The sequence below is a fragment of the Temnothorax longispinosus genome, chromosome 3 (genome assembly GCF_030848805.1).
Source record: "Temnothorax longispinosus isolate EJ_2023e chromosome 3, Tlon_JGU_v1, whole genome shotgun sequence".
In the NCBI taxonomy this organism is placed as follows: Eukaryota; Metazoa; Arthropoda; class Insecta; order Hymenoptera; family Formicidae; genus Temnothorax; species Temnothorax longispinosus.
The window spans coordinates 5,937,002-5,956,236 of NC_092360.1; the positions used below are offsets into that span (position 1 = coordinate 5,937,002).

Here is a 19,235-nt window from a genome sequence, read left to right on the forward strand (position 1 = left end):
ATCTATCAAATACAATTTCTGCAAAAAAAAGACGATTCCAAATTTATCAAAGCATCTATAAAATAAAATACTTTTTGTTAAGTTTGGAGTATTATACTCACCGCGTAAATTAAAAAAACAGTTTAACTATTATTTTAATATAAAAATAAAAAGTTATCCTTTCTCCCCTTTTGTCTCCTTTTATCTCTCCGCACTTTAACTTTAAAACATACTTTTAAATATTTTAAATAATAAATTGACTTTTATACATTACTAAAAAAAATTTTATTAAATTATAAAATACGCGGTGTGACTGTCTCATGTAAAACACATGTAGCTACATGCAAATAGCTATTTTGTTATTTAATTATATCAACGTACTAACAAAAATAAACATATAAACGACTGAATTCGACTCGATCGGAGCTAGACGCGAAGAAATACCGACTCGTTCTTCAGCGTGTACCTATAAAATATAAATATAAATGCTCGACAGTCTGCCTGTACGTTTTGGCAATTTAAAAAGCTTTCCCGGCCAATTGATCGGCCAATTGCCACTTACAGGCATAAATACACACATAACAAGCGGACACGTTTTTACATGCGGATGCATACGACCGCTCAACGATTTGAAAACGCAAATAGGAGTAACAGTGGGATTAAAACAGTTTGTGGTCAAACACAGAGAGGCTTCCTGCATGAATGGCAGTAATGGTGGATCACTCGTGCGAAGAGCGCACCATATACGTATTGTATAGAATCCGTGAGAGTAGGATTTATTTCTATGGACCCGACGATGCGTTATAACGGCCGGTGTGCTCTCTCTCCTCCGGGGAAGGAAAGGGTGATGTCTCATCTAATGTCTACGATGTGCTAGCCGCACATCTATAAATCGCATTCCAATAACAATACGTTCGGTCACACAAACGCTTTCAGCAGATCTCTCAATGCGTCTATTAGGAAAGACACAAAAGCCGAAGTTGTCCTTGCACTGACGAAGCTATCCTTAAATGGGAGAACAGAAATCCAAAGCAACCTATAGAATCTGTTGTCATTTACTCCATTTGATCTTCGATCTGAGAAATTTAACATACAAGAAATCAATTTTATTACAAATGCCAAATATTATAGAATATTCACAAATATCTATGTTGAGAATGAAAAAATAAGAAAGCCATTAAATTATTTATTATCTAAAAAATTTTGAATACTTGACTCATGGAAAAATATTACGTCGTAAATTTTATATATTTCAAGTACATAAGTATATATATATTTTTAAATTGTATGTGTGTGCGAAGTAGTGAATTTAAATATTATATCTGTGTTATAAAATTGAAATAATCGTCGTGTCTGCATGATCTGCCGCTTGAGTGACAGTAAACTTTTAAATAATAATAATGTTCTCGGGAATACTTTTCTCTTTGCGTATATAATTTGAACACTGAGGATGGTCCGATATTAGAACAGAAACGTTTGTAACTATTTTTGTATTATTACACTGAATATATTAACACTGTCATCCTGTTACGGCTTGTTGCCCTTTATTTATTTATTTGATTTTAAATAATAAAATATTAGTTAGATAAAATTATAACGAATTATATAATATTAAATATTGGTTTGAAAGAGTGTGATGTAACGATTATTCTTGTATTTTATCTCTCCGCTCACCGTATACTCAGCTCATTCGCTTAGCGTGCACCTATGTTTGTTTCAACATTAATCTTGCCTCGGTCGGAGATGCATGACGGAAACACGGACACGTGCATTCGGACGTACGATTTGACGAACCAGGCCGGTACAGCTAATCGATAGTAATGTCAATATTAAAACTGTGTAATAGCGCGTTAGTACTGCCGAGGGTAATCGCCGCGACTTGTCAGCTGTGTCCACACGTTCGGCGCTTTACAGATTCCTAATGTCCCGTTCCAAGAGCTACGGGCAATTGATTTATTGACCTGGCCGAGATATTACCGCATGACTTATCGCGTCCGCAATTTCGTCGCGGAACATTAACCGTGCGGCGGTGTTTCCGTTTTTACGCGGTATCGAGGAGAGAAGGAGGGAACATAAGAGAGTTCTCGCGTATAATCGACGTGTAATTACATCTCAATCAGTATACTTTCCCAGCTGTTTTTGTGTGCTTCTTCTTTTTATATATTTTATAACAAATATATGATGTCAACTTACTTTTGTTTTTCTTTGATTTTAATAGATCTCTGGTTTTTCGCTTCCTTTTACGTTTAAAAGAAAGCGAAAAACCAGAGATCTATTAAAATCAAAGAAATAAAGGCATCATATATTTGTTTCATTTATTATCGTCATTGACAGTAATGCCACGTTCCACCGTTCGATTATTTTCTGTATTAATTCGTAAATCAGTAATTAACATTGTCTTGTGGCTTATTTTGGAAAACAAAAAATGTAAAGCTGAACAAAATAAAAAACAGAAAGGTGTTTAGCTCCGATTGTCAGATCCTCCTTTTTTTTTACTGAAGAGAAAATTATTTCGCAGAAACAAACGTATGTTACGTGTATCGCTCTCTAATTTTAGCTCTTAAATGAAGGTTCAATATCATTATATGCAATTTAAAGAGCGCCCGCGATCGCTTTTGCAAACACCGCGTGGTGGACACTGATACGTTATTACAACCGCATGTAATGAAGCACCTTCGATCCGAAAAATATATCCTCTATCGATCGCATGCATATGCATGCAGTAGGCGATCGTTGCAGGACGCGCGGGCGGACGGTTGAGCACCCTTATCAAATATTCGTAGAGCGCATGTCAGCTGATCGGGGGTGGAATATCAAAGGCGCCGAGGGCGGGGCCGCAGAGAGAGGACTCGCATGGCTTCGCCGTCGCGAGAGAGGAGCCTCTTTTACCGTTCTTCGCGAACAATAACCTTTAACCTTATCTTACTTAAACGCCAACTTGGCCCGAACTTCCGAATACAGATAAAGTTCATTCAATGTTAATGTTTCGCGTAAATTAAGTGTCCTTTATCAGGGATAACATTTATTCATGGCCTCGTCCTCGCCTGCGATTCGTTCTACGCTTCTACCTCCGTCAGTATATTCTCATCGTTTTCTCCTTCGTCTCCAAGCCGACATCTCAGTCGTGATACTTTCTTTTTTTTATTGGTTTAGGTATTTTATTTTTGTGTCACCGTTGTGCATTTCAGGTAAGTGTGATCGTCATCGTCTCTGGCATCTGCCTTTAAGGTATTATTTAAGAAAATTGGCATTAAATGCACAATTAATAATTGACAGAAATAATCGTGTCATAATAAATAATATTGAAATCGCTTAAACTTTATGTAGCTCGTGAGCAACTGATTTCAGAAAATTAAAGAATTTGCTTTCAAATATGTTGTTAAATAGAGAAATGATTCATTATTTATCAAAGCAAATAATTATTTACATAAAACATTTTAATAAGTGATAGTTTTAAACTAAGGTGTATCAGGAAAGTAAATCAGAACGTAAATTGATTTGTAATTTGTAATCATAGAAAAGATCCTTGTTCTTGTTAAACGTCCAAGAATTTGTTCATTAAATATCCAATAAAAATATGACATCGTATTTACTGTACTTACACACACTCACATACAACAAAGAACTCTATTTAATATCTTATGATTTTGATAGCATTAATATTGCTCGATTAGATTTGTTTATTTCTCTTTGCACACCCAACAAAAATATAATATTATAGCTAATTATATATTACAATTTGTATTCTTGCGCCGATTTTAGTAATCTTATAAAAACGTTCAAAATTCAAAATTGTCGACAACATAATTATATATGCTAACATTTATACGATATTTTTATTATGTCTTGCAATTGTTTTTATAAAGCCTTTTTCGCATCTACCAAGCATAAAACTTTCGCGAGGAATAACAGCATTTTTAGGTAGCAAGATGACATCTAAAGACGTCTTAATGACGTTAGAGATGTCATTAAGACGGAATTAATACGTCATTTGACGTCACTCTGCTACCTGGGTTTTGTATTCTATTGTAAATGAGTCCTTTGTAGCGCATAATATTTCTTCTAACACCGTCGCAAAATGTCTTTCAGTCTGCGAATCCACCTGCTAATTGCTATTGTTAAAATAATTGTCGCACAGAGCCTATTTCCCGCTCACAATTTATACTTTCAAATGGACGTCCATAACTTCAACAAATTGCTGGTAACTTCATCAAATCCTACTTTCATTCATCGAATAATATATTTCGTTTTCTACCATTTAATTTCCATTTCGAAACAAGCTATCTGTGCCGTGACACGTCAACATGGCGATGTTTGTTCTTGTCTGACGCTTTTGAAATTGCAGCTTTGCTCCTTTTTTCTACGGTGCATTGCATCACAATGCGGCGATATCGCCACAGGTTTCCGCCCCGCGTCTATACACAGGAGGAACAAAACGATGGACAGGGATGAGAAGAAGGGAGAACAGAGCGCGGACCCCCTACGCTAGCATAATGCGATTATGCATAAAGAGAGAAAGAGAGATGAAAAGAATAGAAAGAATTAAATATGACTTAAAAAGGCATTAGACTAATTTTCGCGCATGCTTCCTAACTATTGTTCGAAACTTTTTAATTTGTATAAATATTACTTGTGCATAAAAATCAGGTCTCTCTGATGCTCAGGTAATCAAAGAGTAAACCACTTCCACAAACGCAAGTGCATAAAATCCTAAAGATCCGAATAATCTCTCTTGTTAATGCTTACCGAGGTCCGAGTATCTATTCGAAATATTATATTTGTTAAACACTTTTTTCTTTCCACTAAAGTCTTGTGCGTCCACGATGCTAGAATCGCTCCGAGATCTCGGACGGAGAAAGAATTAACCAATCGCATTAGTCAATTGGCCGAATTGTTTAAATGTGATTGGTCAATTCTTTCTCCGTCCGAGATCTTGAAGCGATTTCTAGTATCGTGGACACAAGGTTTTATGTAGCTTATATCATTTGAGATTTTCATTGTAAGTTAAGTTCGATGTTATTTTGTTTTAATTCCTCTATTTGTCAAACCTTAGTTTATTTTTCACGTATTGTTAGTGTTATCGGGATGCATTTTTAGATCATTCAATCATTTAACAATTGTATCTCAAGATTGTAAAAATATGAATTTAAAAAATCAAGATACTTCTTTGGTTCACGAATTTCAAATTCATAAATTTACATTAATATTTCAACTATTGTTTAACGGCAAAAAAAGATACAATTTAACGATTGTATTTACTGTTGACAGCCGTGTTGATTTATAAGTTTTCACTTTCGTTCAATCGTTTTAATAAAAATGTGCGATGCACTAACATTATTTCTCAATTTAAACAAGATTACATCTCCACGATGTAAAAGTGTAATTAATTTTAATTAATGATTTCTTGTCTCTTTGCGCACAACTGATGCAAATACACAGAAAGTAAACTACAAAATAAATTAACAACCGCGACATGAAATAACACAATATAAGCAATAGAAATAATATAGAAGAAGAGAAAGTAGATTTAATTAGAGTGATAAGCGCGCGAATAATTTCAGGAATAACTTTTCTTAATTTCATTTTCATTAACTTTATCAATCTCCTTGAAGGTACTTGCCAAGGAGCTTAGTGCGTAATCAATACGACAACAATAACGAGAATCAGACGTCCGCTTTAAAGCGTCCTGCCGTCGCGGCGTCGGGGTGCCATCGGCGCGCGAAGGACGCGTGCAACACGCGTATCCGTCGGCTTTGCCGCGGATCGTATCCGCGTAATACGCTCTCTCGCCCTAACAAGATTGACCTCCCACGAGCCGCGTTCATGTATCGAAGGGAGGTTTTCCGCCGGCGATTAATCCGCGCGGTGACTTTTCGTTTCTGCCGAGAGAGAAAGAGAAAAAAAAGAGAGAAAGAGAGCCGAAGAGACGAGGGGTCCAGCTGTCGACGGGGCACCGGCTGCGCGTACAATATCGCCGCGGCTTTTGGGGGATCCAAGATGACGGCTCTTCCGTCTCGCGCGTTATGCGACGAGGGGTTACTGCCGTTACGACGCCCGCCGTGGCGGTGGCGTCAGCTTGCGCGCAGAAGAAACGGCTGACCCCACATCCCGCGGACGTACGCGGCCGAGGAGATGCCGCCGCTGCGCGCCGGCGGCGGCGACGACCGACCGACCGACCGACCCGGGGAAAAAGTCCGACCCTCGCGAATTTATTGCGAGTAAGGATTTGCTCGAAGATTCGACGGCCGTGTGATGGGGAAACAAGCCGGCGGCTGAACAGCTTTTAATTAATATTATTCTTTTACCACTGTAACGCAGCTGATAGTTTATCTCTCTTTCGTTCCGTCCATTCATTAAAAAATAAAAGCCGTTTAGTTTTAGCAATTTTCCAATTGTCATCCTGTGGTGTGGCTGTTATCTTTTATTTATATTTTACCTATATATTTTTAATCTATATTTTAGTGTTTCTATCTATATATTGTGGCCAAGATTGTATTTTTTTTTTCATCCGTGACCTCTTTCGCTCGAGTTGCTCGGATTGCGTATCTTCGACATGGAAAGAAAAACTATGACAGAAAAAGCATACTTTCATAACAATTTTAGAGAAATACGAAATGATAGTAATTTGTTTGAACAGCCGTTTTTTTTTTCAATCGAATAAATCAAATAATTGTTTTATTAAATATGAACATCGGAAGCGTGCGATAAATATCGCATCTAATATTATAAGATAGGGTGCTTTGCATCAGACTGATGTGTCTGGAATTGTCTGGTGCGGGAGATAATTGATCCGGGCGTCGTTGTGTGATCTCACATTATTTTTATTTTAATTTACGAATTTCTCAGGCTAGATTTACATAAAATATGATTAATCGGTATAACGCTTGCGCATATAATACATCTGTAATGTCGAGAAAAATATATTGCACGATATTTCTACATCTTCAACATCTTCAACATGTACGTACAAAGTGCGCGAACGCCTGCTCGGTGCCGCTCGCAAAGGAGGTGTCAGGGGAAACGTGCGCAGGTCGCGGCAGAGATCCTCGGCCTGTCCGCCTCGCAAATCGTGATTTATCGAAATGGCCGGAACGAATCCGGCCTAATCCATCACCACGACTTTTCTCTCCCCCGTGGAGAAAAATCTTCTACACGGTCACTTCTATACGGCCATCCCGTTGCTCGCGACACGTGTCGGCACTCTTCCGACACTCTTCCGCGATAAATGCACGAGACACACATAAAAAATGCTCGGAGTCTGGGATCTGGGTGACAAATAGTACGTGAAATTTCGCAGTCGAAAATTAGCCCGGGGAATAAAGGAGAGGGAGAAAAAAGTTAGTACAAGCGGAGAGGCTTGATAGATATGTACCGCGAAAAATCGCGTTGAAATCAAACCTGCGGTAGAGACGGAACATCCGGTTAGAAGATAACATTTTTTTGTTTATGCGAGTCACTGAAACAAAACAGAAAGACAAGCTTCAGAAGGCTGTAGTGTATACAGTAAAATCAATGTTTCTCGCTAACAGTAGTCATTCTCAATTTACGAAATAGCTGTACGTTAATCTGAACTGTTAAACCTCAGAAAAAAATTATCGCAAAAAAGCCGTTATTTGTCTACAAACGTTTCGTCTTTAAACAAAATATATGCTTGTAATTTCTTGCCAGCATAAATAATGGCTACTACTTTACTACGTAGCGGTCACAGCACAATTTTGAATTTAGAAAACGCTTCGTTACGTGCAATTAGAAAATCTGGAATATATAACACACATATATATACATGTAGATAACATACGGATCCCGCGCTTGTACTATTTTTTTTATCCCAAAACTCGCGTATTAAGAGAAGAGAAGAGCCTCATGCGTCCCGCATTCGATTACTCACGGAACGAAGGGCGACAAATTTTACACGGACGCATTAACGGCGGGGTGTCGTTACAGGTGGCGATAGGGGTGGCCCTGCGAATGGTAGGAAGTGATTTATAAAAGTACACCGAATTTCGATCGTTGCACGTGTGCCAAAGCTCTCGTTTTAGCGGCTGCCGCGTCTGTTTTTTCAGCCGGTTCTACCTTTCGTTTCGTTTCTTTTTTTTTCGTTTTATTTGCAATTCCATCTCGCAATTCATGGTCTCCGAAATTAGTGTCTGCGTGTCGTCGTCGAGAGAAATTATTATCTCGATGCACTCGTACACGTGGGAGACAGAGAGAGAGAGAGAAAGAGAGACAGAGACAGACATAGTGCGAGAGGGTTCTATTTTGAGATCATACGGTGTAGCGTGATTGGACGAAAGATGGAAAATATATCTGGTAAAATAATTATAAATAATTAACGTCAAATACGTTAACATTGAAAATCATGCGAACGATACGCGTGAAGCTAGAATGTACACTTGTAATAAAATATACACAATACATTATCTCATATATGGGAATATTTCATATTTCAGAAAAGATAATTCGGTAGCTGAAAGCACCTGTTTGTATACGTTATCTGACTTTGTTCCTGAGTCACAATCGTTTTTGTTTTTCAGCAAATTTTGGGCTAAATAAATTCAGAAACCTACATTCAGACTCATTCGAAGTGATCAATGTTGAATAAAAACAATTTTGTAAAAAAAGACAAACCCCGTATAATACAAAACGTATATATGTAACTCGTAAGCAAGCTCGAATAGGATAAAAATATTCATACGTAAACTATTTTTATTAGATTTATATACGCTGAATTCTCTCACTTCTGAAATTATGTCTGCATATTATCGGAAACGTTTTGTATAAAAAAAATAAAATTTATCAATTTAGATAATGTCTAGTTTAGATAGATTGCAATTTTTACTAATGCGCATTTTACTAATATAAATAATCAAAATTTTGCTATATGTATTGATACGAAAATAAATGAATTACTTTAAAGAAAATTTTAGGTATCCTTATATCAATTACTTTTGTAATATTATTTAAATTGATGTTTTTTTTTTACGGAGAATGTTTATATATATAATATGTGCTAAACATAAATAATAACGATAATAATAAAGTGCCGAGCATTGCAATAATTAATTTACATATTTTCCAGAGTAACAGGTAGTCTTACATCCAATCTCGATACATCACTTTTGTCATGAATTTTATAAAACTGCGTGAAAAAATAATATATTAATTTCTCCATATCTACGTTAAAATAAACTTTTTTTCTATGCTAATTTCAAAGTAAAGTCTTTACTTTTGATTAAAACTAAAAGTTCCTTAATAAACGTAAACTCAGAACTACTTAACTCAGAAAATGTGACTACGTGAAAATGTGAAAATTATTGAAAGACTAAGAGAAAAGGAGAAAACTCTCAATACACACAATTATAAATATTCATATCATCAAACTGCAAGATTGCAATGATTTCGCCTACTTCAACAATTATATAGACACTATAAATGTATTACGAAAATATATCAAGTCATGAAAGTCTTGGTAAACGATATCAATCTGATGACTCATACACATCGTCGTACAAGAGAAAAATAATGTCACACGCTAACGACGGGCTCGTTACTCCATCATCACGTTGAACCTTCACACATTTAAAGCGCGTGCTTTAACACGTAATCCGATAAGTAACGATTACTTAAACGATTACTTAAAACAGAATTACATCGGGGAGGAGATTAAACGGAGCTAGTTTTTGGTAAGGGCTTCAGTTTAGAAATCAGCTCGCGCTGCTGCTCGTGGTACTCCTGAAAGCAGGGCACGATGCACAAATTGATCTGGCATTCGGGACAATGATACTTGGTCTTCCTACGAAGTATCCTGCCGTGGGCGTCTATCGTGTTCCAGCAGTGATTGCAGCCTAAGGCAGGGCCTTGGCGTAACACCGGACAGTGACCTAATCGTTGATCCCCCATGCTCTCGCGAGGCTCTCTGCTACTGCTCGTCTGTGTAAGGAGATATATTACATTTATTTAGATCCGTTAATAAGACCCGTTGCGATTTTAAAGATAATAAATTATCTAAATAAAGAGAAAAAAGAAATTAATTTTGCATCAATCTGCACAATCTGCTAATATTGAACAAGACGAATTTAGTTCTTCGGATGTTAATGGCTTAATATTTTGACACGATTTATAAATTAAAGTTCACAATGTGTTTATAAATCTTGAATTTTCATATCCAATCCTCATACTACAAATTGAATCCATAAACAGCTAATCTCGATCTTCGTACATCTAGACATCCTTTAGTGATCTCAGTAGTGATCTTCTTCACGCATATGTTTGTCATTGATCTGTTTTGTACGAACGCGCGGCTGATATTTACCTGCGGTGATGAGGAAGCTCGCCGTAACTCCGTCGTCTTGACCCTCAGTCCGCCGGAAGTGCCGCCGCTGGTCCCCAGCTCGGAGGTGGTAGCCGATGCAGACGGAGTCGAGGTCTCCTCGCTTCCCTCTTCCTCCGTTTTAAGGACGGGCGCCGGCTCGATCACTATCGACGGACTCGTGGTCCTGCCGGGCAGCTCCGGATGCGAGTGCTGCCGGTGTATCCAGTACGTCCCGGACGTGCTCGGTTGCTGGCTGGACAGCAGCGGATGCGAGTGCTGCTTCGTCAGGTAGGACGGCTGGGGCACCGCCAGCAAGTTGGACGGCGTCGTCACCGCCAGCAGATTCGACTGCTGGCTGACCAGCATGGTGTGCGGCGGTGGCGATATACGGGACTCTTCGAAGCTCCTCGACGTTTGGGGAAGATTCAGCGTCGGCGTGGCGAGGTGAACGGAGGTCGAGACAATGTGCGGCGAAAAGGAGCCCGTTTCGCCGTCCGGCGACAGGTGACTCGGCTCCTTCTTCACTCGCGGCTGTCTGATCAGCAGCCGAGTCCTTTTCGTTATGTGCGACTGCTTGCAATGAAGAACTATAATAATAAATAAGTAGACTTTAGTCGTGGCGAGAAGAATCGGTACATCGACGTTGCTTTTAGATGTAGTAAACGTAAATTGATGCTAGTCTTTATTCTACAACAAAGATTGATATCTTGCGTTGAAGATGAATCACTGTATTTTAGTGTTAAGAGTTCCTTATTCGGATACATCAGTTGTATATATTAATAGTACACAAAAAGATTAATAATTGTGTCAAGCAATTATTCAATAATCACAGGCAAATGTTGTATAACATGATAACACAAGAATAATCATAATTAGATAATCGTACTTCGATTACTATAATCGTTTCTTCTGCGGATAATCTCTTCGTCGGGAACTGATGCATTGATAATCGCAACATAATTGTAATATCAATTGTTCGCTCGGACTAATAAAGAAAAAAAGGTCGTAAAATATTGAAGAGAAATAAGGACTCCTATTCTGTTGCAAATTGTTAGAATAATTTTTATTTCTTCTGAATTATTTTTCAATCGTTTATATAAGGGGGGTATAAATGCTCCTTAACAGTGCAATTAACAGCTAATTTTACTATATATTAAGAACTAATTTCTATTTAAGTCAAATCACTCAAATATATATTTTACGATCTTCGCACAAAGCAGCTTTGTCTTCGGTCTGCAGTAACCGAAAGTTTTTGCAGTTTACAGAAACAAATGAAGAGTAGGAGGTACAATCTCAAAATATCTTTCAAGTTATCTTAAGCCGTGATCAGACTACGGATTGGGATTGAGATTGGATTGAAATTTGACCAATTAGAGCAAAGTTCACTAAACTTGAAGTTTCCTTTATTCTAATTGATTAAATTTCAATCCAATCTCAATCCCAATCCGTAGTCTGATCACGGCTTTAAGCGTTCGCATTCTTTTGTGCGCAATACATGAATTACTTTACTGTCCTAATAATTCAGTTATTAAATATATACGTAACAAATAGTACAACAAATAAGAAAAAAGTTGTTCCTGCAAGCTAAATTAGGAACATTAATCTTGATAAAGTTCGTATATATGTGTCCTATGTTTATTTTACAATTAATATTAAAAAACCAGGTTTGTTTTTGTATCAAGTACCTATCATATTTTACACACTGTGGGGAGAGAATTAGACTAATCATTATCGCGATTAAACATAACAGGGAAACAGATAGAGAAATAATGTATATATATATTCATTCATTCCTTATATACGAGTGCGCTTTTCCTAAAACTGACCATATCTCACATTAAATTTACATTTTGCTTCGAAATAATAGGACTATTTTCACGAAGTTTGATTTGATTTGAGATATTTAATACATCGAGTATACAATTGCATTTGTTTATATCATTATCCAACGTTTCCATCAATGTAAATTTTTGTTTTAATTAACAGAAGCAGATAAGTAAATATAAATACCTGGAAAAAAAGTAATAATGTTTAAAAAAATTACTCTATTATAATACATAACAAAATATATCTCAATTTCATGCATACAACATAAAAAGCACAAAAAATTAAACAAACTTCCAGGTATAAAAGAAAACATAAAATATCTATAATGCTTCTCATATATTTATCAACATAGCAACAATTATTACAATTTTATATATATATATATATATATATATATATATATAAAATTGTAATACATATATTGATAAATTATCTCTGTGTGTGCATCGTAGTCTCGTACGATGATCGTTTCTTCAATAATCTGTACCGTTACTCATGTGCAAATACAGATAACGCAAATACAAATAATTTTTAATTATTCGTAATTTAATATTTACAAATGTTATATGATAGACTACGATGATTAGTCAACAATCAACGGCAAAGTCCATATTATTTCTGACGTTGGACTTTTTAGATAAGATAATTAACAGTAATAAGTTTCACCTACGATAAAATAACGGCACTGAAAATGGTAAAAAATGTCAATTTTATCATTGGTGACTTTATTAATAACAATGCACTAAAGAAAAATAAAGATTTATCGCCAGATTTTTATAATTTAAGGATATCAGAGAAGCAAAAGATCATTACAAGATCTTTGGTATACTAACAGTTAACATGAAGAGAACATTATATAGATAAAGTTGTTAATAAATAGAAAGAAGCTTAATCAATAAACATTGTATTCGTGATAGTAACATTGAAATAAATCGAAGAAATAATTCAAATTAAAAAGAAAGTAATAATTAATAAAAATTAACCGCAGAATAGCAAAAGTGAATTAAGAATATTGCAAAACATACTGTCACAAAAATTTAATTGTTGACTGATCCTCGAACTCATAATCGGTGCAAATGGTTTTATTATTACCAATATCGTAACGTTCTAATTATTGAAGCAATAAAATTGCACCGTTTCTAGACAATACTAAAATCTTCACTCTAATTATAACTCGTAATGTGTTTCACGATACACAACAAAATGTTGAAAAGTCAAACGTTTCAATTTTTAGACATCTTTCCGCCTGGCTATACTCACAGATTTTTAAGTATTTAGATTTTTTTAATAATCATAATATTAAGTTAATTTAAAAACCTGTAAATCTTACATTTATATATAAATATAAAGATAAGTCAAATTCAAATCTTTAAAATCGTCTGTAGCTAAAGAAAAATGTACAATATATCTAATAGATCTCCGTATACAATATATAAAAATTATATTTCAATCTCTAAATATTAAAAAAAACTCTAAATACTTAAAAATCTGTGATTATAGTCAGACGGAAAGATGTCCAAAAATTGAAACGTTTGACTTTTCAATGTCTCACTACTGACGCCTCGTTACTGACACAGGTAGTCGCGGTAGGTTCAGTTGTACACGAGGAGCGGGAGAAAAAGGAAGGAGCGGTAAGGAAGAATCTCAAGCTCGTCTATACAAGCGATTTTCCGGGTAGGACATGCCAGTTCACATGGCATTGTAATTAACGCCGTGCAGATTGATCGGCATCGTGGAGCTCGGTAGCGTATAGTCCGTATGCCTGTCAATGTAACCACTCAGCATTGTGTGGGGACTGTGGCTGGTCAGCATGGTGTGCGTGCTATGTGTGTTATGTGTGCTGTGCGGAGTCGTGGGCGGGCCCATAGGCGTTGGGCTCTGCGAGTTCATGGGCTGCGCCGGGGGTGCCGGCGGCGGCGAGGAATTGACCTCCTGCTTAACGCGAGATTTGAGGCTGGGCCGATTGTTCGGGTAGCCGCGCTTCTTATACTCGAGCCAGAGCGTTCGGTTGTTCACGCCGAACATCCTGGCCGCCTTGCAAAACCCTATACCACCGTAGCGCACGGCGTCGAGAGCGCGTATAAAGTTCTCGTCCGCCTGCGGATTAGTCGAGCGCTTCCTCTTAATCGCAGTCTGCGGGCTGGCGCAGGGGCTCTGGCAGTTACTGGGGCACTGCGTCGATGGCGAGGGGCCACCCGACGACGCGTGCTGCAACGTCCCGTGGGAGGAGTTCGGATAGTTCGTCAGGGCGCAACTGGAACCAGTCGTGCTGGTACCAGAGTACTGATCGCTGATGGTCGAGGATGCTGTTATTTCGGGCGTCGTAAATGCCGACGACGCTTGGATCGACAGATTCGTTTGACACGAGGACAGAGCGAAACGTGTCGGATGATATGTGTGCTCCATAATAGTCCATTGTAATCCTGTAGAACAGACCGATTGATCTTTGGTCAGAGCACAGGAATTATTAACCCGCTTTGCGTTTACGGCAAAGGTAAATGATAAAGTCAGAGAGAGAAAGAGAGAGAGAGAAAGAGAGAGAAAGAGAGAGAGTTTTATGTGATCGTAATATTATGAAACATTACAAAATAAACGTTAAGCAAAGAAATATGTTTAACTCGGATTTATATTTAAATCTGTCTCGACGTAAAGATTTCGAGAATTGTCCGACTTGTTGATACGGTAATTCATATATTCCCATACAAATTTTATTTTACCTGTATATCATATCAAAAACCTCAATTTAAAAGATGCAATTTTTACACAATTATATTTACTGCGCTATTAATAACGTAACTTGAACTATGAATAATAACGAATAATGTCATATCGGCATATCTGTTCATATAAAACGAGGCATACATAAATTATGATCTAATCAAAAGAAAATAAATGTATTCTATGATATGTAGAAAAACGATACTAAGCTAAGTAAGCGAAAGATAATAGATATTAAAAATAAAATCTTGTGAAGAAACGATATATGAGCGTATTAAGTATGGAGTTGCGGCATGGCACAGATACATTTTTAAGCACATCATTGTTTATATTGAAATATTGAAATATGTGTACGGCATTCGTTACACTTATAGGGCAGAGTAAGGCACACATACATAACTCCGTTAATGTCAAAGGCCCGATATGCTATCCCTCCGGAAATATAACATACTGTGTGCTATGTATCTGTGTACCATGGTGATTTTTCTTTCATGAATGAGAAACAATCTTTTCTTTGCACATTCGCATTATTAGAATTTCAATTCCTGAAATTTCGCTCTATTTTCATGTCAAACGTCTGTTGATTCTCCTTGTGCAATACATTTAAACGCATCTGTGCCAGCATATAATGTGTGTAACTTTCGCTTATCGACATGCAGTTCAAATACCCACCACAGTCAATATGCATAATTCAAATAACGATTGTCGGAGAGATTTGCTTAAAGGGGAGGTGTCATGCAATTTGCCAAAGTTGCCTGAACATTCTGCATGGATTTATAATGTACGATCTACCTTGAGAGAAATTATATTATTAAATCTATAATGTAGCTAATCATTCACGCATGACATTTCCCGTGAAATTAAAAACTATATTTTCCATACTATTACGCCTATGCACACAATCAGTTAGATTACTAACGCTATAACTAATCTGTTACACAATCGATAATAACAAAGTATTTATCGAACTAACTTATCTTTACGAAAACAAAGAAAATTAAATGCTTGCTAAATAATAAGATTTGAATATATAGATATATTCTTTATTATTAAGTAACTTTTTCTCTTTTAATATGGATTAAAAAAGAAATCTTAAAAGATAGCCTAAAAATCATAAATCTTTAAAAACTACAAAAATACAAAAAGAAGAGTTCTTTTTACCTTTTTTTATATATACTGATATCGTATATACACATATTAAACATTAAGTTAATAAAACTGTTTTTCCTATTCTATTAATTTTTTGTGTATAGTCCTACTTGACTCATTAAATATATACAGACCAATAAATACGCTTTAAATATATTTAATACGCATAAGTATTAAAGCTTTTTTGAAATTAATCTTTATAGAATATAATTGATGATATAAACAGCACATTCTAAATAAGCAAATTATATGTAAAAAATAAGATACAATCAGGAAACATATAAAATATTTAGGGAAACATATCTATATAAAAAAATTATTTCCATCTACACATGTGTGAAGGAAAATTTCAATTCATAGCCATGTACAAAATTATGCATGCAGCATTAAAATATGTAGTAAAAATATTTGCTTTTATAGATTTATATATTAATTCCTAATATATATTGATTGTTTCTGTGTATGTAATATGTAGCATATATAATTTATGTTATAATAAGTAATGCTATTCTGAATGACTCTCTCCTTTAAATATTTTATCGAGATTTATATTTGAAAAGCATATTTATTGATATCTTACCTTGATGAACAGGTGGTTGCGAAGAAACAGAACTTTGTCCAATGTTTCCTCCCGATTGTTGACTTACATCTTGGATAGAACCGTCACTTTGAGCTGGCGTATTAGCGGAACTAGTTTCCATATTACTCATCTGAAATGCAGGAACATCACGTATTATTGAAATTAATTTATTACTTTAAAATACTTTCTGCTAAGAGCTGTAGTTTATTTCCTTAAAAATTAGATTCAATAAGATTGCGATTCAATAATATAGTAATACGTCATATTTACTTACAATTGATATCTGATCTTCATCAATACTGCCTTGAGATTCTGTGCTGGTGTTTACTGGTCGCCTCAAGTTCTCCCCGCTTTCTTGCGACACAATGAGGGGTTCGGGTTTGACAATGTTAGTAGCCACTAATGTGATTTCATTAATTTCCTCTGGTTTGTCACCGGAACCGGATGTCGAGCCAGTCGAAGACTTCCTTAACCTTTTTCTGCGAAACGAAGGAGACAATGGAGATGGGCTTGGCGAGCAAGATTCACCACGGTCTCCTCCGCCTGTTTCGCTGCTTCCGCTTGGCCATTTTGTTAACGATGCCGTATGCATTTCCGCGAGTCCCTTTATCTTTAAGCTCTCTGCCGTCTATTAAACAAAGCAGAGCGTCTTCAAGATTCTTCAAGATCCACAAAATGTAAAAATGTTTAATTACTCAAACGCGAAATATTTACCTTTATGATGGATGGCAATTGCTCTTGAGATATGTTTACTTCTCCATAATACATAAAATCCACCATAATCTTGAGGTCGGAAAACTTGATATCCTTGAGTATGACAATAGGATGCTGACAAGGATTCACCGTGAACAGCGACTGAAAGTACGTGCTGCATGCTGACAGAACAACTTTGTGTGCCTGAATTTGCCTGCCCTCGGCGGCGAGAGTGACGTCCACTAGAGTCTCGTTATTCAGCAAATTGGAAAAAACCGAGATAAAATTCGGTTGATGATTGTTCCACCGCAGACAAAACTGTTGCATAGACATCGTGACGGTGTAGGAAGAGTCTCTCGTAAACTTGGACTGCAATACGAGGAAAAAACCTAATTAACATTGTGCAAACATATGTAATATAAATACTACAAATGGCACAGAGAAATAAAATAACACCAAACTGTCACAAACAACCTAACATCGTTCACAGGAAAATTGTCTCCATTGCTTAACTAACACACATCCTATTATAAGAAATTGCTTAACTAACACACATCCTATTATAAGAAATGTTAATCTTTTAAAATGGAATATTTAAAACTTTGTGCATAGAATAAATCACCAACTTCCAAAACTGTAATTAACTTTTATTACGTAAAGAAAATGACCTCATCGAGTAACAAACAAATATTCGTCTCAGACCAACACAGACGTGGACAGAAAATATCTTGGCTAACGTGAAACAGCTCATAGAGATGACATGCATGAATGGCTATCGGGAGGAGTTTCCTGATTAAAAAGGAGTCACGAAAGCGTGACGCAGGTGCGAGGTGTCACGACGAGGCGACATGTCGTTGCACCGTCGGGACGCCACGAGCTCCGACGACACCGTCGACGTCGTCCGAGGCGGGCGACACGACAATAAACAACACGGCGCGTGGACAGGCTCCGGCCAGGAAATCCCTCTTTGTAGTTTCGCGCGTGCTTGGCATGAACAGCGATCAATTGATGATCGCGACGACGATCGCTGACGATGATGCTGGGGGAGAAAGCGAGAGAGAGAGAGAGAGAGAGAAAAAGAGAAGACACAGAGAAGAGAAAAGGGTGAACGGCGAGAAAGAGAGAGAGAGGAGCGCTCACTTCTGCTCGCGATGCACTCAATCGTCGTCGTCGTCGTCGTCGTCGTCGCCGCGTTGCCGACGAGGAGCCGTACGCCGTACGCCGGTCTCACTCTCACTCAAAGGGCGACGTGCCTCGCCGCTGCCACCATGGACCCCGCGAAATTTTCCACAACAGACTGAGCGATGACGCTTGTGTAATTCGCGAGTGACGTCATGGGCGAGGGAGGAGGATTTACGCGACGCCGCCGACTGCCGGGACTGCCGGGGGAGACGCGCGCGCTCGTCTCTCGGCTCTCGGCTCGGGCCCGAATTCCGCTCCACTCCGCTCCGCCGTGCTCCGCCGCGAACGGATTATACCGAGAGCGACGGATGTCAGAATTGTCAAAAGAGTCGGAGACGCTGACGTACACACGCACACGCAAGCCTGCACGCACGCACGCACGCACGGGGACACGCACACGCATACACACGCCCGCACGCGGGCACGTCTCACGCACGTCACGCGGGCGGGAGGAGATTGGCGTGCGATCGAAAAATTTTCGCGAGATCTTATCAACGTGCGTCTCACGAAATCCAACTTGATCAATATAGCGGCCGACCGGCGCCGCCATCTGGCGAGCGATCCGCGCGAACGCGAACGCGCAGCGGTTTTTTGAAGCCGGGAGTCCGGGAGGTATACCTCGCCTCTCGTGAAAGTCAGTTCGGGCCAAAAATATTCGACAATTTAGGGGAATTTTACATTTTATTCTAATTAATTCAAATAATTGATTAAAAAAACATAGACGTCGCTCAAAATAGTATTTCGATTATCCTTCCTTGAAATTAAAAGTCCAAACTTGAAAAATTATCGTATGCA

General features: G+C 37.6%; 1 protein-coding gene across 2 annotated transcripts; it reads right to left on the bottom strand.

The window, feature by feature from the left end:
* Positions 1 to 6,779: 6,779 nt before the first annotated feature.
* Btbvii (BTB-protein-VII) lies at positions 6,780 to 19,126 on the bottom strand. 2 transcript variants are annotated; one of them, XM_071774077.1, is made up of 6 exons: positions 18,399 to 19,126; positions 17,280 to 17,627; positions 16,840 to 17,193; positions 16,566 to 16,695; positions 10,292 to 10,878; positions 6,780 to 9,909 (listed from the first exon to the last, which is right to left on the bottom strand). In XM_071774077.1, exons 2-6 carry the CDS (start codon positions 17,589 to 17,591, stop codon positions 9,643 to 9,645), a joined length of 1,650 nt encoding a protein of 549 aa, XP_071630178.1. In that variant the 5' UTR covers positions 17,592 to 17,627; positions 18,399 to 19,126; the 3' UTR covers positions 6,780 to 9,642. The 2 variants fall into 2 exon arrangements, with proteins under 2 accessions (XP_071630178.1, XP_071630179.1); XM_071774078.1 differs by lacking the exons at positions 6,780 to 9,909; positions 10,292 to 10,878 and adding an exon at positions 11,328 to 14,541 and having other exon boundaries at positions 18,399 to 19,120.
* Positions 19,127 to 19,235: the final 109 nt, after the last annotated feature.

Excerpts from the sequence above, each read along its gene's own strand:
- Btbvii (XM_071774077.1), bottom strand. The coding sequence starts at position 17,591 with ATGTCTATGCAACAGTTTTGTCTGCGGTGGAACAATCATCAACCGAAT. Across the intron at positions 17,194-17,279 it reads AATTGCCATCCATCATAAAG|ACGGCAGAGAGCTTAAAGAT; the intron begins GTAAATATTTCG and ends TTTGTTTAATAG. Across the intron at positions 10,879-16,565 it reads GCAACCACCTGTTCATCAAG|TTCTTCATTGCAAGCAGTCG; the intron begins GTAAGATATCAA and ends TTATTATTATAG.